This window comes from Somniosus microcephalus, chromosome 19 (assembly GCF_052327205.1).
Source record: "Somniosus microcephalus isolate GS21.2 chromosome 19, FLI_Smic_1.0, whole genome shotgun sequence".
Classification (NCBI taxonomy): domain Eukaryota; kingdom Metazoa; phylum Chordata; class Chondrichthyes; order Squaliformes; family Somniosidae; genus Somniosus; species Somniosus microcephalus.
This window is the reverse complement of record NC_141005.1, coordinates 72,445,020-72,466,427: the sequence shown is the minus strand read 5'-3', so window position 1 is coordinate 72,466,427 and position 21,408 is coordinate 72,445,020. Positions and strand designations below refer to the sequence as shown.

General features: G+C 47.7%; 1 protein-coding gene across 3 annotated transcripts in view; it reads right to left on the bottom strand.

Moving 5' to 3' along the window:
- Positions 1 to 7,019, bottom strand: part of patz1 (POZ/BTB and AT hook containing zinc finger 1) — an 89,685-nt gene extending 82,666 nt beyond the window's left edge. For all 3 annotated transcript variants that reach the window (XM_085962041.1, XM_085962039.1, XM_085962040.1), the window contains exon 1: positions 5,514 to 7,019. In XM_085962041.1, the coding sequence (XP_085818167.1) occupies positions 5,514 to 6,721 (1,208 nt within the window). In that variant the 5' untranslated portion in view covers positions 6,722 to 7,019. The remainder of the gene's footprint in view (positions 1 to 5,513) is intronic.
- Between the last annotated feature and the right edge of the window lie 14,389 nt (positions 7,020 to 21,408).

The window sequence follows — 21,408 nt, the reverse complement described above, 5'->3', positions numbered from 1 at the left end:
AGCCAATGGATGGATTAAGTCTCTTTCCCCAGGGTGGAATATTTAGCTCTCCCTTACTTCTATCCACGTTAACCAGTCTCTCCTTGAAAATATCCGGGTCTTGCACAGCCAGTGTCTGCCTTGTTGAACTCCATTTTCTGCCAAGCCACTTAATGTGACTCACCGCCGTGCTTCCTGCAGCTTCAGGCATCCTTTCTTCGCAGCTTCAGAGACTTTGCTGACCTTTTGGCTACAGTACACTAACTGTATCAACAGGTGCAACCTGGAGGCATTTGGCTTTTTGTATCTAGAAATAAATCTCCACATTTTACATATTAAATAGTTTAACCATTGCAGTTAGCTGTAGTGTACATTCAACATCATTTTTCATTCTTTGCCACAGGTGTGGAGTAGGAAACTAGTCGTCTGCACGTCAGGCAGTTCATTTCTGGTAGTTCAGACTGTGATTGATATGATGATTATTGCGCCATCGAACTTGCATCTTTTTACTGTAATTATACCTCTGTGCAGTGATGTTTTTCTACATTAAAGGCACTATGTATATAGGCAAGTTGCTGTTATCTATCCTAAGCTCCAAATATACTCTTCTACATGCTCTTTCTCTCAGCACTGAAATCAAGACTCAGTCTCCTATTTCAACTCATTTATTCCCAGCACCTCCAACTTGTACAACTCCTCACCTCCTTCGGTCTTCACCATCTCCTGCAAACTACATGCTTTTAAAACCGAAGCTTAGTATCATCTAATCACTACTTCTAGGTTTACCTCAACTTCTCTTCTCTTTTCAACCCTGGTGCCTGTCTTGCACTGTGGACTCTGGTTTCCACAAAGGTTTCTTCGAACAAGTGAGCTTTGATTGAAAGTCTCAATTTCCTTCCAGCAGACTTCAGTTTTGTTGTGGCAGACAACACATCTACTTTCTCCATGACCTACCAATCTACCCCTATGCATTTTAGCCAGTTAATCCCACTGATAGAGTGTTACATTCTACCCTTTGAGTTATGTTCTGAACCAAACTTGGAATTTCTACCTGGTTTACATGGACAGCCAATGCCAAGACAGTTTACCTTTTGGTTTTTTTTTTTTTTTAAAAACAGCATAATCGGCACCTCATACTGTACTTAAAAGCCATCGGTGCAAGGACACAAGGCCATAACTAGAACCACAACGTATTACGACATACAATATGAGAAACAAACGTCAATACTTGCAAAGGTACAATGGAATGTGTCAATCAGAAAAACACCATTAGCCGAGAATGAAAGGTTAGTGCTGGAAAGCCACAAAAATATCTACTAGCTTAAGTTCACTAAGCAAGAGGTTATATTAAAAAAAGGAAATCACATCATTTAAAAGAAAGCTCTCTATTCAATTAGAATTAAAATTAAATTGTCATAAAATCTGTTAAAGGGCATTATTTTAGCAGATTTCTATGGGCTGTTATACCTCCAGTGATGCAATGTCAAGGGAAAGTACTGATTAGCAGAGTCCAAGGGACCAGCTGGTATCATAAAGGGAGTTCTACCCATAATCAATGTGCAAATTAATCATTCGGGCCCCTGACTGAACAAGTCAGGTTTCAACATACACTTTTCTTGTGTTGACTTGGGGTAGTTCTTTTAAAATCACTATATTTGATTAACCTTACTAGGGCACTATTTTGGAACTAGCCTCCCAAGAGCTGATCTGCCCAGTATATATTTAGTATTGCACAACCTCGTTTTTAAAGTGGAAGGAAGCAATCCTGTGTCATTGTGAAGTTTGTTACTCTGCTTGGGACATCTCTTTTTTAAAATGTACTTATTTATAGAATTTTATTATTTGTAGTTACCAGCAACTTTCTAACCCAGAAGTTTATTTCCCATTCTGTATCAGGTTTAAGTGCTGGCCGATTCACGGTGCACTGCAGAGTTTGTTGTACGAGTCGAAGGCATCTGCAGCTAGTTCGGAAGGTGCAACACTCAGCCAGTTAGATCTTAGCGCTCTCTAAAGCAATGGTAGTCATAATATGGCTCTGGGCCCAAGTCATAATATGGCTCTGGGCCCATTTACAGGCCACCACCTGCACCCCCCCCACTCCCCTCACCCTGTGGCCTTTGGCAGACTTGCTGTTCCATGTGCCTCCTTTCATGGCTCGCCCAGCTGTGAGATACTAACGGAGCTAGAATCCAGCGGTGTCGGCTCCTTTTCTAGCTCTGCAGCAAAAGTCAGGAGAATGCAATCTGGAGGCAGGGACATCCTAGCTTGTTAAAATGCAACTGCTGGTCGCACAGTTATCTCCACCTCTCCCATCTTCCTGTGGGGGAGGGGGGGAAAGTGCTTCGCCTCCACTGGATAAATGCCCACAGTAACATAACTGAAATCAGGAGTTCACCGTGTGGGCAGATCACAGGCTCTCTGTACCAGTGACTGGAGATTCACTGGCCTTGACATAGCATTGCTGGAAAGTCACAACTAAACAGACAGGCAAACTCCAGTGCGGCAAGTGCAGCAGCATGAAAGCTAAAAGTTCCAGTGATGGTGAAAGAAAGAACTTGCATTTATCCAGCGCTTTTCATATCCTTAGGATGTAACAAACTGCTTTACAACTAATGAGTTACTTCAGAAGTGTAATCTTTATTTTCATAATGTTAGAACTATAAGCCCCGTCAAATCAGGCCCTCGAAGCCCAAAAGAATCAGTCCCAATTGTGCTGATATTATTTGATTTGTCCTTCTTGAATTTTATGGGCCTGGAGCATTTAAAAAGGCTGTTCTTAATGTTCCTCATTGTTGGATAAATCTTAAAATCAGAGCACCAAGGACTATTAGTATCAACAAGTTAACGGGAACACGGATTTAGACTTTGTGGGGCCCAAGGTATACACGCAAGTGGCTCACAAAGGCAAAATGCTTTGGTACTCCTGCACAGACTCACTGTGGCTTCAACAATGTTTTATTGGGGGAAAATGAAGGGAAGTGCTCTTTTCTGTTAGCCTCCCCATCTCATATTCGGAGTTACTCGTAAGCCCCATCAAAGAGGAGGGGTAATCAGCCTGCTCATAGGTCACCGTCGCTGCTGCTCTTCAATCGGCCACTGGGAGACACCCAAGTGGCTTCTGGTGACTGGCTGTTCATTTTCTCTCCCAACACAGAAATGCCTCAGCTCTGCTCAACTTCCCCCCCCCCCAAACACCTTTTACCCACTTGGGACCACATGGCCACGATGAAGAATTCACTGTGGGGTGGGGCAAGATGGAGGAGGAACTGCAGCAAACCCCATCCAACCGCTCTGCCACGTGAAGCACTTTGCTGGCACCCGAACTCCTTGGCTGCACTCTGTTGCGATTATGCTTGCTGACTGACACAAAATTTCAACAGGCTGAAGAGTCATGTATATTAAATCTTGACCTTCTCATTGTGCCTGAACCCAAACGTTCATGTACCTGTAAAGTTGGGGCAGGAATCTTCAGCGTTGACACAAAGCTTATTTAATGTATTGTAAAAACAATCTAGAATAAAAACTGCACTTAAGCCCAATACACTTTGTTGACCAACACATTTCTTATGTGATGCTCTTAATTCATCCCCTCAAATTGTTCAAACCTCCAGATACACATCTGTAACCAGCAATATGTCACGCTAAATGTTCTCCACAAACACAACAATGAGAAGATCAGAGGGCCAGATTCTCCATCTATAAATCGAACCCAAAATCCGTAACTGTACGGCTGGTGTGTCTGACAGTACAAATATTTCACAGCTCCATGAGACACTTATCGAATCCTAGCAACAACACCGACTCAATCTGAAACACGGGTAAAAATTAAATATCAAGCACAAGGATTAAAAAGGGAATATAGCGGCACAGCACAAGTACCAATGCATCATGCCATAAAATGACAGGCTGCGGCTTTATATATGGTTTCCCCCAAACCCTACACTGCCAGTCTCAGCTACGTTACTGCGGGAAGGCCCTGAGCCCAGGTCAGCTGCCTACTGGTGAGCAGGGTGGGGTGAAGCGAGAGAGGGGGGGGGGAAAATGGACAATGACTTGCCCCCATGCCCAGCAGCTGGTTTTACGGTGCCATTAGCTAAGCCTGGGAGCTTACTGCTTGCCCAGCCGACTCTCCTTGCCAAACCCAAAGCCTTGGGGAGCAGAGGAAAACAACATTAAAAAATATATAGTCACAAGAAAGAGAGGGCAGGCCAGTGGCACAGCAACAAGGTGCATTAATGTGTAGGCTAGCAAAACATAAGTTTCTAAAATCTCAGCTGGGCAATCTTGGAAGGGGAAAGAGAGAAAAAGAAAAAAAAGAGACAAAATTCAGAAGTTGAGTTAAGCAGTGCTGCTCACACACTCCTGGTTGTTGATGGCTCATTGACAATCACAGAGCCCTGTGAGCAGTGTGCCTACCAATGCTCTGTGAATAACGCTGGGGGGCGGGTGGGGGAGGGAGTGAGTGAATGTTAATGTTAGCAAATAGCTTCCAAAATGGTGGAAACTGAGGGGGGAAAATTGAGGATTGTTTTTGTTAAACAAGTACTAAATAAGGAGCGTCACAGATTTTCAGAAATGAATGCTGCCGCCTTTTACTATAGCTCCCAATTCAAGTTCACAGATTCGAACTTTTTGTCACTGAAAAACAATAGGAGCTTTAACTCCGTGCTGCTTCTTTGTCTAACAGTCTCTGTGTTGTCTCTGTTTAGATAGTCATGCACCAGGATTCCTGAAATTTAATGGTACATAATATTGAATATTTTCCTTTTTTTTGTCTCCAAACTACATCTAGGATTGAAATACACAATTGTCCACAAGCATGGCACTGAAGCACAAAGTTTGAGAGCTGAAGCAGTGCACTACACGTGTTTTGCAATGGTAAGCAACAGGAGAAGACTTCCTGACAGCAACAATTCTGCTTAGGAACGCTGTCCACAGTTAGAATGTCCATCGTTTTAAGTGCCAGTCACACAGGGTGACACTTTTTTTGATGGAATATTCAAACCTGGTTAAACAGGACTTTCTCATTCAAATACTGATCAACCTGTTGTCAGTTTACATAATTCACACTTTCTAATTCACATTTCCAGCAGTCACAATTTTTCTATCATTGTTTTCTCCAGGGTTACATGGCGAATTGATACCTACAATATAAGGCATGGGGGGGGGGGGGGGGGTGTGAAGAGAAACACAATTAAGATCTTTTGCAATATGCTTAATTCAGCCCTGAAACTGCTCTCACCACCAGACTTGTGCCCAGTGTTATGCAGTACAAAAATACACTCAAAATACACGAGTTTCAAAGCTCGGAATCTATGATTGCACTGCTAGGTATTTTTCACAGTTCAAGTAGAGATAATATGAAAATTTCACACTCGTACAATTACAATTTCACTGACCACCACTGCATTTTCTGTTTTTTTCCCCCAGACTGGCTTGTTCCCATCACTTGCACAGTACTTGCTGTGCTAACCAGATGGAGTTCCTTCTTATTCAGCACAAGAGTTAGGGAGAAATTAACCCTTTCTACTCACCTGGAAAAGCCCTTTCCGCAGCTGATGCAAATGTAGGGTTTGCCCACCGCGCCGTCGTGAGACCGAATGTGATAGGTCATCCGATCCTTCCGCTTGAACCGCTGGTGGCAGATGGGGCACTCAAATGGCTTTTCCCCCGAATGCGACAGTTTGTGGCGGTTCAAGTGGTAAACGTCCCTGAAAGCTTTGCCGCAGAGCTCACAGGCCACATTTTTCCGCATTCTGCCTCTCTTACGAGGAAGGTCGAGGCCGCTCGAGGACGCAAGCAGATTGTCCCCTAGTCCCGGCAGCTGATTCTCCCCCGACCCCAGTTCCATGTTCAGCCCGGTGTGCTGCGCCTCGTGGAGTAGCAGGCGATTGGCGTTCTTGAACACTTTCCCACAGAAGCTGCAGGGGTAAAAACCCTCGTCCCTCATGGCCAGCGGGGCCGCCAGCAGCGGCAGGTCGAACAGGGAAGTCTTGCGGGGCCGCCCGCGCCCCCTCTTGACGACCTTGCCGTGGTCGGTGCCCACCGAGTTCAACGGGGCCTGGAACTGACCGGCCACGAGGGACGGCGCGGCAGGCGAAGTAACCAAACCGTCCAGCGCTGGCAAGGAGCCCTGCAGGGATGGCAGGGCGCTGGCGGCGGGGGCACCGGGGCTACCTACCTTGACATCGCCGGCGCCCTGCAGGTGCCCGTTCTCGCCCACAAAGTTGCCATTGGCACAGGCGGCCGCGGCCAGGTCCAGGGCGAAGCCAAAGTCCACGCTGGCAGGGCGGAAGAGCATCATGTCCCCCCGGGCGGGTGGCACCATGATCTGGACGTTGGACTGCTTGATGACCTCCTGGCAGATCTCGATGATGGACCTCATGAGCAGGAACTTGGCGGCCGTCATGAGCTCGGGGAAGCTCTCCAGCCTCACCACGATGCGGGAGGTGTAGGCGAAGTCCAGGATGTCCCTGAAGACCTTGGCGCTGATGGTGTGCATCTCCAGCTCGCGGCCCGGGGCCTCGTCGGCGGCCGAGCTGAACACCGACTCGAAGTAGTCGCTGCAGGCGGCCAGCACGGCCTTGTGAGCCGGGAAGCTCTCGTCGCCCACCCGCAGCACCACGTCGCAGAAGCGGCCGCCGTTCTTCCGCTGGCCGTTGAGCCTCTTCAACATGTCGGCGCTGTGCTGGCTCACCTGGTAGGTGTAGCTGTTCCAGGACTGCTCGGCAGCCCTTTCCATCGCAGCCGCCAACTTACAGCGAGGGAGAGAGAGAAAAAGGAACAAAAAAAAAACACAACACAAACCACCTCCTCGCCTCTCCACAAACTCAAATAAATAAATAATAATTAAAAATAAAAGGACAGAGAGAGAGCGCGGGATCCCCCAAAAAAACTCCGCCTCACGCCGCGCCGACAGGGAGAAGCTGGGGGCAGCGGCTTTTGTTCGAGCTCACACCCCGGGCCCCCTCCATCGAGAGCGGGCTCCAAACAACATGGCAGCCCCGCCGCTTCCTGTCAACTCCGACCCCTCCTCGCTCCCTCTGCTGTCTCCCCCTCCCTCCACACATCCTCCCCCCACAACACTCACTCTGCCGGAGCACCACATCGCTCTCTCGCATTATTGGTTTTTTCCGCTCAATGCAAAGTTTACAAGATCATGCACTTTAAGTGCGTTTGCTTTCTTTTTTAAGCATGCCATATAATATGTACACACCATGCATAATAGATATAATCAAAGAAAGACTTGAATTGATATAGCGCCTTTATATATAAACAAAGAAAGACTTGCATTTACATAGCGTCTTTCACGACCACCCGACGTCTCAAAAGCGCTTTACAGCCCATTAAGTACTTTTTTTGGTCGTACCAACATCACTCAAAACAGACGATCTGGTCACTGTCACGTTGCTGTTTGTGGGAGCTTGCTGTGCGCAAATTGGCCGCCGCGTTTCCCCACAGTGACTCCACGTCAAGCATGGGCTGTGAAGCGCTGTGAGACGTCCGGTGGTCGTGAAAGGCGCTACATCAATGCAAGTCTTTCTTCTAGTCACTGTTGTAATGTAAATCAAATTGGCAAAAGCATTTATTTCCGAACAGACCCCTCTAAGCAATGTCCCCCACCCACAGAGAGAGAGAGAGACATACACTCACTCACATTCAGCTGGAGCAGTGGGCGCCACTTGCTCCTTAGAAAGATGCCTTTCTGCATCCCCTTTTAATGCAGGGGGAAAAAAAGTTTGCACAAAAAAGGGGTGAGAGGGTGTTCGTGCACTAGAGCGTCTTTAAAGAGCAAGAGAGACAAGGAATTGAATACAATCACATTCCCTGTAGAAGAACGAACCGGGGGGAGGTTCCGCGAGAGTTGGATGTTAACCAAAACATACTTTTTCAAAAGATAGCACTCTTACATGATTTTTTCACTCAATGCAAAGTTTATATGATCATGCGCTTAAATGCGTTTGCTTTCTTATTAAGCATATAGTATAATATATACATGCACACCATGTATTTTATATATATATATATCAAATTGGAAAAGCATTTATTTCCTAACAGACCCCTCCTCCCCTCTAACAAAGACACGTCCTGTCTTTCGGGTGGGGGATAATGTTTCCTTAATTGCATTTCGTGTGCTTTTGTTGTTGGCATTTCCACATTTTTAAAATCAGACAAGGATTTGTGCATTTTGCAAGTATGGAGTTATAGATTGCAAAAAAAAGCAGCGCGCAATCGATAAATTCACTAAATCGTACTGCGAACGCATGCTGACCAAAGCGGAATCCTTTTAACACGGTTCCTCCCCCACCGCAAACACAGCCATGCGTTTCTCACACCCAGGAAAGTTACTTGCTGCCTGTGGTTTGTTGTTAGTTAGGTAGCGGAGACAATATTAAAAGACAAAATGCTGCAATGTTCAAAAATGTTTTAAAAAACAATAGATTTGCATTGAAAATGTAGTTTGAGTAAAGTTACGCTTCATTTTAGGCACACACACGTACATTCCTGTTACAATAGACGCAAAAACAAAGCTAAATATTCTCTATTTTGACGCAACGCATGCATGTCGACCACGTTACAGTTATATTCCAATATAAACAATCTGCGCGTTTCTACGCAAGTGCAGCTTTATATTAAAAACTCAGTTTTACAAGTGTTAATGTATCCATGAGCTCATTGGTGCCAATACATTGCAGTTTTAAAAATAATGTCCTGGTTACAAAAGGTGAAAGTTTTTTTTTGTTGATACTGCAATTGCATTCTGTATTTAAGTACTTCGCTCATTGGTGCTTTATGTTACCAAGTGCTGCCCTTTGCCCTCATACACACTGGTACCCCACACCCACACACATTCCAGTCCAAGTCAGGCATGATACTGATATATATAAAATAGAAATATAGAAATATAGAAAAGAAACGTTCTCCTACACCCTGATCTTTGAAAAGCCAAAATTCTTCTGAAAAGCTCAGATTGATTCACTGACTGCAAAGAAGAAAATGCGTTGAAAGACAAATTTGGATTTATGTAGCGTTCTTCATATCCCTGGGATGCCTCAAAGTGTTTCACAGCCAGTGAAGTACTTTTGAAGTGTAGTATTGTGTAGGCAAACGTGACAGTTAATTTGCACACAGCAAGATCCCACAAAAAGCAATGACCACATAATATGATTCAGTTGTGGCGGAACCACTAAGGGACTCCGATCATCAACTGTATATAATTCCCTTTAACAACATGTTAACTACAGCCTGAGTCTGTATCTTTGTATATACTGTTTGCATGTACAGAGCGCGGTCCCTTTAAGAGCGCGGGCAAACGCGATGATGTCACGCCGTTCATCACGTGATCCCCCACCGGCGGGAAAAACGTCATGATGTCATGACGCCATCCACGGGACCGCCCAAGCAGTCCTTGTGGAGCCTCTGAACTGACTAGACCTGTATTCGTAGTTCTCGTGCATTTGTTTGTTAAACTCAGTTTGTTTTACATCAAACATCGTTTGTTTGATCGCCTGAGTCGACCTCAGTCTCTTGATAGGAACTAGACATTCCTACATTGGTGACCCCGACTTTTGCGAACGGTTTTCGCAGAAGGAACGAAGCATGGAAACAAACGCCGTTGCATTGAAGCTACCGCAATTCTGGGAGCAACAAGCGACCTCCTGGTTCATCCAGGTCGAAGCCCAGTTTGCGCTACGGAACATTGTTGTGGATCAGACCCGTTACTTTTACGTGGTCTCCGCACTCGACAGCGCCACCGCCTCGTGGATCGTCAGCCTGCTTGAGAACCCCCCGGATGACCGTAAGTATGAAACAATCAAGGCGCGGTTGTTACAGGTCTTTGGGCTCACGAAGTCGGAGCGCGCCCGCCGACTGCTCGCTATGCCCGGTCTCGGGGACTCCAAGCCGTCTGAGCTCATGAGCCAAATGCTCACGCTCCTTGGCTCCGAACCGGAATGCTTCATCTTTAGGGAGCTCTTCCTCAGTCAGTTACCGGAGCCAATACAAGCTGCCCTGGCCAGGTCCGAAGTCACAGACTGCGCAGCGCTTGCTGCCGAAGCGGACAAGATCTTCGCGGTGACGCAGCAGTACTGCGCTGCCACGAGGTGCCCATCCCCCACAGACGCCGCCCCAGCTCCTCAACCTGCGGGGTTGTGCTTCTACCACGCCCGTTTTGGCGCGAAAGCAAGATGTTGCCGCCCTCCCTGCAGTTTCTCGCCCCCCAAAAAAACAGCAGCAACTCTGGCTGCGATGACAATCGGAAATTCTGGAAAACTCCTGTTTATCACCGACTCCCTCTCTGGTCGACGTTTCCTATGCGACACCGGGGCGCAGTGTAGCATCCTACCCGCGTCAAATCTTGATATTCAGGCCGGGAGGCACGGCCTCTCCCTCGAGGCGGCTAATGGCGGGGCTATTCGGACCTTCGGCAGATGGCGGGTTCAGGTGTGTTTCGGCGGCCAGCGGTTTTACTGGGACTTCATCACGGCCAAGGTCTCTCAAGCCATCCTCGGTGCGGATTTCTTGTGCGCCAACAGCCTGTAAGGCACCAACGGTTAACCAATGCGGCCACGTTCCACTCCATCCCTTGCCACCGCAGCAACACCATGTCGCGCACCATCTCCTGTGCGTTCCCGCCTCCGGATGAGTTCGCTCACCTGCTAGGTGAATTCCCAGACCTGACCAGACCCACCTTCTCCTCCACAGCCACGAAACATGGTGTCGAACATCACATCACCACTACTGGCTCCCCGGTCTACGCACGGGCCCGGCGCCTCAAACCTGGCAAGCTCGCGGCTGTGAAAGCGTTGTTCGCCACAATGGTACGGCTAGGGATTATTCGCCGGTCGAATAGTTCCTGGTCTTCACCTCTCCACATTGTCCCGAAACATGGCGGCCATGCGGCGACTACTGATGCCTAAACGACGCCACTACTCCTGATCAGTACCCGATCCCTCATATTCAAGATTTCTCTGCCCATTTGGCAGGAAATACCATTTTTTCCAAAGTCGACCTTGTTTGTGGCTACCACCAGGTCCCCATGCACCCGCAAGACGCCCCGAAAACGGCTGTCATCACCCCATTCGGCCTTTTCGAATTTCTGCGGATGCCGTTTGGACTGAAGAACACTGCACAGGCTTTCCAGCGCCTGATGGATTCCATACTTTGGGACCTCAAGTTTATATTCGTCTACCTCGACGACATCCTCATTGCCAGCACTAATAAAGAGGAGCACATCTGCCATTTACGCACCTTCTTTAGGTGCCTCAGCCAACACGGCCTGATCATCAACCCGGCCAAGTGCCAGTTTGGCCTGCAACAGATTGATTTCTTGGGCCATCGCATCACATCAGACAGCACAATTCCTTTGCAAACGAAGGTGGAGGCAGTAACATCTTTTCCATGTCTGCAGACCATCAAGGCCCTGCAGGAGTTCCTCGGGATGGTAAATTTTTACCACCGATTCGTGCCTAAGGCAGCGCTGCTCATGCAGCCCCTGTACGAGGCCCTCAAGGGCAAGTCTGGCAAGGATCCGGTAAGCTGGACAGTTGACATGGACCGGGCGTTCGTTGACACAAAAAGCACCCTTGCCAACGCGACCATGCTGGCGCACCCGCTGCCGGGCGCCACCATCGCCCTCACCACCGACGCGTCAGACTACGCCATCGGCGCAGTGCAGGAACAGTGGATAAATGGAACGTGGCAACCGCTGGCATTCTTCAGCCGTCAACTACGGCGAAACGAGCGGAAGTACAGTACCTTCGACCGGGAGTTGCTGACTCTTTTTCTGGCCATCCGCCATTTCCGGTTCTTGCTGGAAGGTCGTCCCTTTACTGCTTTTGTGGACCATAAGCCACTAACGTTCACTATGGCCAAGACCGCCGAACTGTGGTCAGCCCGACAACAACGTCAGCTAAAGTTTATCTCTGAATTCACGACTGATATTCAGCACGTGGCCGGTAAAGACAACCTGGTGGCAGATTGCCTCTCCCGTGTGACCATTCAGGCAGTCCAGCTCGGCATCGACTACGCCCTCATGGCTGCGGATCAAGCCTCGGATCCAGAGTTGCAAGCTTACTGAACCAACCCCTCTAGCCTCCAAGCGGCCGACGTCAAATTCCATGCCGCAGGCACCACGCTACATTGTGACGTCTCCATAGGAGATCCTCGCCCTATCGTGCCGGTCGCCTGGCACCGCAAAGTTTTCGACGCCATTCACGGATTGTCCCACCCTGGCATGAAGACCTCGCAACGGCTGATGTCGTCCAAGTTCGTTTGGCGGGGCATGCATATGGATGTCCGCGACTGGGCCAACACCTGCGTGGTCTGCCAAAAGGCCAAGGTGCAGCGTCATGTCAAAGCTCCATTGGCCACTTTCGCGGTTCCAGAGCAACGATTCGATCACGTGAATGTGAACCTGGTGGGGCCACTTCCACCTTCTCATGGGTTTACACATATCCTTATGATGGTAGACTGCACCACTAGATGGCCAGAGGCAGTTCCCTTGTCATCCACCACTTCGGCAGACGTGGCCAGGGCATTCATCTCCTCTTGGGTCGCCCGTTTCGGGGTACCGGCGGACATCTCTTCTGATCGTGGACCGCAGTTTTCCTCTGAGCTCTGGAATGCAGTGGCTCAGGGGCTCGGCATCAAGCTACATCGCACCACAGCCTACCATCCACAGGCGAACGGCCTGTGCGAACGATTTCACCGGTCGCTCAAAGCCGCACTGAGGGCCAGCCTCCAAGGCGCTGGATGGGTTGACAGGCTACCATGGGTCCTGTTGGGTCTTCGCACGGCACCCAAGGAGGATCTTCGCTCGTCCTCGGCAGAGCTCATCTATGGCCAGCCGCTATGCGTACCAGGAGATTTCCTTCCAACTCTAACAGAGCCATGGTCCGCATCCAATCAACTCATCAGCCACCAAGAGGCAGCCAGATGTTTTGCACCAGTACCAACGTCGCATCACGGCTTTCAGAGCTCCCACATCCCAGCAGAGCTGAAGAACGCCGAATATGTGTTCATCCGCCACGACGCTCATCGGGATCCGCTCAAGGCCCCTTACACTGGTCCTTTCCGCATAATAGAGCCGGGAGACAAAACTTTCTCATTGGATATCGGAGGTAAACCGAACCACATTTCGGTTGACCGGTTGAAGCCGGCACACTTGGACCTTGACCGCCCGGTCGAGACCGCACAGCCGCCAAAACGTGGCCGACCGCCCACAGTCACCGTGCCAGATCAAGCACAACCATCCGCCAGCCCGCCCGCTGTCCAGCAGCTTCCACTTCAACTGTACAGAAGTCGCTCTGTCATGCTTGTCAGGCCTCCTCGCCGTTTCACTTTTTCTGTTAAAGACAATTCTGGGGGGGCGCATGTGGCAGAGCCACTAAGGGACTCCGATTAAATGTATATAATTCCCTTTAACAATATGTTAGCTACAGCCTGAGTCTGTATCTTTGTATATACTGTTTGCATGTACAGAGCGCGGTCCCTTTAAGAGCGCGGGCAAACGCGATGACGTCACGCCGTTCATCACGTGATCCCCCACCGGCAGGAAAAACGTGATGACGTCATGACGCCAGCCGCGGGACCGCCCAAGCAGTTTTCGTGGAGCCTCCGAACTGACTAGACCTGTATTCATAGTTCTCGTGCATTTGTTTGTTAAACTCAGTTTGTTTTACATTAAACATCGTTTGTTTGATCGCCTGAGTCGACCTCAGTCTCTTGATAGGAACTAGACATTCCTACACAGTGACGTTGGTTGAGGGATAATGATACCATGGCTTTGAGGGTTAAATTATGAGGGCAGGTTGCATAAACCTGGCTTGTATTCCCTCGAGTACAGAAGGTTGAGGGGTGATCTGGTCGAGATGTTTAAAATGTTGAAAGGAATTGATAGGTTAGATATGGAGAAACTATTTCCTCTGGTGGGGGAATAAAGAACGAGGGGATATATAACCTAAAAATTAGAGCTAGGTCATTTGGAAGTGAAATCGGGAAGCACGAAGGGTAGTACATAACCTGGAACTCTCTCCCCCAAAAGGCTATGAAACTTTCAAGACTGAGATTGATAGATTTTTGTTTGGTAAGGGTATCAAGGGATATGGAGGAAAGATGAGAAAATGGAATTGAGGTGCAGATCAGCCATAATCTAACTGAGTGGAGGAACAGGTTCAAGGAGCTGAATGGCCTACTCCTGTTCCTAATGTTGGCCAAGACACCAGGAGAACTCCCTGCACTTTTTCAAATAGTGCTGTGGCATCTTTTTTGCTCATCTCAACAGACGGAGCCTCAATTTGACGCCTCATCTGAAAGACAGCACCATCAACAATGAATGCACCCCTCTCTCAGTGCTGTAATGGAGCGTCAGCCTAGTTGATGTGCTCAAGTCCCGGAGTGGAGAATGAACCCACAACCTTCTGATTGATAAAATGGGCAGGAAATGCAGAATATATTTCCAACATACCAAGTGAACCTAAGGGGAAAAAATGTGACCTGGGAATGGACTCGTTCCCAGGTATCATAGTGAATTTAATTAATTCTGAAGTTTCCTTTAAACAGTATACCTATACAGGTAGACTATCCTTTATCCGAAAACCTCGGGACCAGCCGTGTTTCGGTTTTCGGAAAATTTCGGATTTCGGAAGGTATTTTATAAGACTGGGAAATTTGTCGGGGGTGGGTCGGCGGGGGTCCGCGGCGGGGGTCCGCGGGAGTTGGGGTCCGCGGGGGGGTCCGCGGGAGTCGGGGTCCGCGGGGGTCCGCGGGGGGGTCGGCGGGGGTCGGGGTCGGCGGGGGGGTCGGCGGGGATCCGCGGGGGGGGGGTCGGGGTCGTGCGCCACTCTGGTCATGTCGTGCGCACGACTTACGCTGAACGAAAAAACCTTCGGTTTTTAGAGGGTTTCGGTTTTCGGAAGTTCGGATAAAAGGTAGTCTACCTGTATTACACGTATTTTAATTATGTGAAAGCTGGTGGGGTTAAATGCAGAATGTGAGATTCAGTTCAAATAATTCAAGTCGATGATAATAATGCAGTATTCAGTACTACTTGTGGAAGGATGACTGATACGTGCATCAGGTCATTCGCCCCACGTCCCTGCCTCATGTCGCCCGGTAACAGAGTTTGGGAGGGAGAGCTTGTTGCAGCACAGAAACTATGGAAATACAAGTTTTGCAGAGCCTGAAGAGAGTAAATGTAAGGAGTAACATGAGAAATGTGACTGTGTATTGTTAATGAGCCACTGGATTCTCACTTACACTAATTTCGAATCTGTTTTCTCTAAATACTTTTCACAAAAGATAAGTACAGATGACGGGGGTCAATCGTCCTTCCAGAGAAACCTATGGTTGTTCCATCATAGCGTCTAACTGCCTTTGAATGATTGCTGAGTTTTTGGCTCCACTACCCTAGCCACAAGTCCATTCCAGGTATTAAGCACTCTTTGTGTGAATAAGTACTTCCTAACATCATCATCATCAACAACAACTTATATAGTATCTTTAACGTAGTAAAATGTCCCAAGGCGCTTCACAGGAGTGTTATAAAACTAAATTTGACACCGAGCCACATAAGGAGAAATTAGGGCAGGTGACCAAAAGCTTGGTCAAAGAGACAGGTTTTAAGGAGCATCTTAAATGAGGAAAGAGTGGTAGCGAGGCGGCGAGGTTTACGCAGGGAATTCCAGAGCTTAGGGCCTAGGCGACAGAAGGCACGGCTGCCAATGCTTGAGCGATTAAAATCAGGGATGCTCAAGAGGCCAGAATTAGAGTAGCGCAGATATCTCGGAGTGGTTCTGGGGCAGGAGAAGATTACAGAGATAGGGAGGGGCGAGGCCATGGAGGGATTTGAAAAGAAGGATGAGAATTTTAAAATCGAGGCATTGCTTAACCGGGAGCCAATGAAGGTCAGCGAGCACAGGGGTGAGGGGAGAACAGGACTTGGAGCGAGTTAGGATACAGGTAGCTGAGTTTTGGATGACCTCAAGTTTACATTGGGTAGAACATGGGAAGCCAGCCAGGAGTGCATTGGAATAGTCAATACTGTATTCGCTGCTCACGATGCGGTCTCCTCTACATTGGGGAGACCAAACGCAGATTGGGCGACCGCTTTGCGGAACACCTCCGTTCAGTCCGTAAGGATGACCCTGAGCTTCCGGTCGCCTGTCACTTTAATTCTCCGCTTCACTCCTCGGTCTATTACATTCACAGAAATCACAGAAATCACAGAAACCCCACAGTGCAGATAGAGGCCATTTCGGCCCATCGAGCCTGCACCGACACATATCCCACCCGATTCCCCGTAACCCCTACACCAACACATATCCCCGTAACCCCACGTATTTAATCCCCCTAACACTAAGGGTCAATTTATCATAGCCAATCCCGCACATCTTTGGACTGTGGGAGGAAACCGGAGCACCCGGAGGAAACCCACGCAAACATGGGGAGAATGTGCAAACTCCACACAGACAGTTACCCGAGGCCGGATTTGAACCCGGGTCCCTGGCGCTGTGAGGCAACAGTGCTAACCACTATGCCACCGTGCTGTTCCAATGAAGCTCAACGTAAGCTCGAGGAACAGCACCTCATCTTTCGATTAGGCACTTTACAGCCTGCCGGACTCAACATCGAGTTCAACAATTTCAGATAATAATCCCTGCCCCCATTTTTCATGCTGTATGATTTTTGCCACTCCCATTTGCAACATTTTATCTTTCCTGCTTCTTACAAAAGTACAGGATGTTCTTTCAATTCCTTCCTCCCCTCCTAACCCCCCCCCCCCCCCCGTCTCTGCACCTGCTTAATCTCTGTTTCATCTCCAGCTTTTTCCAGTTCTGATGAAGGGTCCCAGACCTGAAACGTTAACTCTGTTTCTCTCTCCATGTTTGCTGCCTGGCCTGCTGAGTATTTCCAGCATTTTCTGTTATTATTTCAGATTTCCAGCATCCGCAGTATTTTGCTATTGTACTTTAAATGTATGCCCCCTGGTTATTGACCCCTCTGCTAAGGTGTGATGAAATAACTCTGTGTTCTGGCATTTGTATTGTCTGTTGTTGTTGTACTTGCTAATGTCTGGAATGTTCTACAGATGTAACCACTAATGCTCCTCCCTAGCCCCGCCCCTCTGGATCCTCCGGATTGGTGTGAGTCTTACTCATAAGGGCTGGGTCGGTGATGAATGATGGCTGCCTGTGTTAACTCGATGCCATGTTCTTACTTAATAAAAGCCTTTAGTTTTAAGCTTTAACCTCTTGGATTCAGGCAGTTATTTGGCACATCAATTTTATTAAGTAACAACTTTTGGAAGATGGATCGATTTTTGAAACCAGAGCGTCTGGATATCGATCCCCATTCGGCAGGTGCGTTGAAGAAATTTACGCATTGGCTTCGATGTTTTGAACACTTCATCGCATCGATCGATCCGACGGTTAACAAGTTGGGTCTTCTAACCCACTTGGTAAGTCATCAAACTTACTCTATAGTTGAAGATATTACTACATATGAAGAAGCCCTCGCAGCTCTTAAGGCCCAGTACCTTAAGTCGGTTAATGAAGTATACGCCAGGTATCTTTTGTCTACTCGCAGGCAATTACCTGAGGAATCCTTGGACGATTTCCTGCAGGACCTTAAGGCTTTGGCTAAGGATTGCAACTACAAGGCTGTCTCTGCCATAGTGTATCAGGAAGAAGCCATCCGCGATTCTTTCATATCTGGCCTCCGATCTAATTATATTAGACAGAGACCCCTCGAGAAAGACTCGTTAGTTTTAAAAACGGTCGTCGCTACTGCTCGATCGTTAGATGTAGCCCAGAAGAATTTAGAAGTGTATGCATCAGCCCATGCGTCTCTCTCAGCCTCGTGTGTTCTGAGTATGGAGGCATCCATAACACCAATGGACCCTCCACTGAATCCTATTGTTGCGGCTGTACCCCATGGGTCTAAGTGTTATTTTTGTGGCCAATCTAAACACCCCAGGCAAAGATGCCCAGCCAGAGAGGCTACCTGTTTTAAATGTAAGAAACGGGGACATTTTAGTAAAGTGTGTAAGGGTAATCCTGTACCCGATGTCTTCTCTGCTGCCGCCTATCGTTTTACTCTAGCCTCGGCTACGGTTGACCAGACCATACCGTGTTCCTTGTCGAAATCTATGATGGACATCAAGATTAATGGTCATCCTACTGGGTGTTTGATAGACTGTGGCAGTACTGAAAGTTTTATACACCCCAACCTTGTTAACTCCTGTTCATTGAAGGTGTATCCTACTCGAAGTGAAATTGTGATGGCGTCCAAGTCCCTTACTTCGGAGGTAACTGGATATTGTAAAGTCACATTGACCATTAAGGACACGGAGTATAAGGACTTTAAACTCCTCATATTACCTCAGTTGTGTGTGAACTTAATTTTAGGCTTGGACTTCCAGTGTCAGCATGAGAGCGTTACCCTTAAGTATGGTGGATCTCAGCCTCCACTCACAGTCTGCGGCCTTTCTACTTTAAAAGTAAGTCCGCCTTCTTTGTTCGTGAACCTTGCTCCTAATTGTAGAATTGTAGGCCTATAGCGACTAAGAGTCGACGGTATAGTTCAGAAGATAAAACATTTATAAAAGAGGAAGTGAAAAGGCTTCAACGGGAGGGAATCATCGAACACAGTAATAGCCCGTGGCCTGCCCAGGTGGTGGTGGTTAAAACTAATGAAAAGAAAAGACTCATGGTCGATTATAGCCAGACTATAAACTTGTATACCCAATTAGACGCCTATCCTTTGCCTCGTATTTCTGAGATGGTGAACCAGATAGCTCAGTACCGCGTGTTCTCCACCATTGATTTAAAGTCTGCCTACCATCAACTCCCCATCAAAATAGAAGACCGACCTTATACGGCCTTCGAAGCTAATGGGCGCCTGTACCAATTCCTTAGGGTGCCCTTTGGAGTGACGAATGGAGTATCCGTCTTCCAACGGGAGATGGATCGTATGGTGGATGAATACGCGTTGGAAGCAACATTCCTGTACCTGGACAATGTTACTATCTGTGGGCGCAACCAACGGGAGCATGATCAAAATCTCGCGAAATTCCTAGAGACTGCAAAGAGGTTAAACCTGACCTACAACGAAAACAAGTGTACCTTCAATACTAAATGTTCGTGTATTCTTGGTTGCGTTGTGAAGAATGGGGTAATCGGGCCAGATCCTGAAAGATTACGCCCACTTAAGGAATTACCTTTACCTCACACTGTAAAAGCTTTAAGAAGGTGTCTGGGATTCTTCTCGTACTATGCCCAGTGGGTGGCTAGCTACTCAGATAAAGCCCGACCTCTTATTAAGTCGACGTCTTTTCCGCTATCGGCAGAAGCTCAGGAGGCTTTCTTTAACATCAAACGGGACATTGAGAGGGCAGTGGTATGTGCCGTGGATGAGAAGATCCCTTTTCAAGTGGAAAGTGATGCATCTGATTTTGCGTTGGCAGCAACTCTTAACCAAACTGGTAGACAAGTAGCTTTCTTCTCTCGTACATTGCAAGGACCAGAAGTTCGACATTCTTCAGTGGAAAAGGAGGCACAGGCGATTATCGAAGCAGTCAGGTATTGGAGACATTATCTCGCTGGCCAACGTTTTACGCTTATTACGGACCAGCGATCTGTGGCCTTTATGTTCAATACTAAGCAGAGAGGCAAGATCAAAAATGATAAGATTTTAAGATGGCGAATAGAACTGTCAACATATGACTATGATATTCAGTACAGGCCTGGAGTATTCAATGAGCCATCGGATGCTTTGTCACGAGGAGTATGTGCTAGTCTAGGTATAGATAAGCTTCAAAATCTCCACGACGCACTCTGCCACCCTCGGGTTACCAGAATGAACCACTTCATTAAGTCCCACAATCTACCCTACTCTATTGAGGAGGTCCGGACAATGACCAGAACCTGTCGTGTTTGTGCTGAATGCAAACCTTGCTTCTATAAGCCGTCCGAGCCAGCTCATCTTATTAAAGCAACTCGACCATTTGAGCGTTTGAGTCTCGATTTTAAAGGTCCCCTTCCATCGAGCGACCGTAATGTCTATTTTCTTAATATTATAGACGAGTACTCTCGGTTCACTTTTGTTATCCCCTGTCCGGATGTGACCAGTGCTGTTGTAATTAAATACCTCTGCCAACTGTTTTCCTTGTTTGGCATGCCTAACTATATACATAGTGATAGGGGTTCTTCCTTTATGAGCGAAGAATTGCGACAGTTTTTGCTATCGAAAGGGATTGCAATGAGTAGAACTACCAGCTATAACCCTCGTGGTAATGGGCAGGTCGAGAAAGAAAATGCGACAGTGTGGAATGCTATCGTACTGTCTCTGAAGTCGCGAGGCCTACCGACCTCTCACTGGCAGGATGTCCTGCCAGATGTGCTGCATTCCATAAGGTCTCTTTTGTGTACAGCGACGAATGCCACCCCTCATGAAAGGATGTTTAGCTTTCCAAGAAAAGCTACTAATGGAGTATCGTTACCCACATGGCTGATGACCATGGGCCCTGTGCTGTTGCGCAGACATGTGAGAGGCCACAAGACTGATCCACTGGTGGAGGAAGTACAACTCCTCCATGCTAATCCCCAGTATGCGTACATTCAATATCCGGATGGGCGAGAGGATACGGCCTCTTTTAAAGATCTTGCACCTGCTGGAGCTCAAAAAGAGTTCGACTCTGAGAATAGAGTTTTCAATCGTGGTATTGGACCTTCAGAGACACAAATCCTCAGTGTGGAAAACACTGATGATTCTGGGAATTCGAATGAACCGGAGTTAGTACTCCGGGAGGAGCCTCAGCAAGAGTTACGTCGTTCCCAGAGGATTATCAGACCTCCTGACAGACTGAATCTATAGCAGGGGGTGAATGTGATGAAATAACTCTGTGTTCTGGCATTTGTATTGTCTGTTGTTGTTGTACTTGCTAATGTCTGGAATGTTCTACAGATGTAACCACTAATGCTCCTCCCTAGCACCGCCCCTCTGGATCCTCCGGATTGGTGTGAGTCTTACTCATAAGGGCTGGGTCGGTGATGAATGATGGCTGCCTTGTGTTAACTCGATGCCATGTTCTTACTTATTAAAAGCCTTTAGTTTTAAGCTTTAACCTCTTGGATTCAGGCAGTTATTTGGCACATCATAAGGGAAATAGATCCTTCCTATCCACTCTATCAAGGCCCCTCATAATTTTATACATCTCAATTAGGTCTCTCTTCAACCTCCTCTGTTCCAAAGAAAACAACCCCAGCCTATCCAATCTTTCCTCATTGTTAAAATTCTCCAGTCCAGGGAACATCCTCGTAAATCTCCTCTGCGCCCTCTCTAGTGCAAGCACATCCTTCCTGTAATGTGTTGACCAGAACTGTACGCAGTACTCCAGCTGAGGCCTAACTAGAGTTTTATACAGTTCTA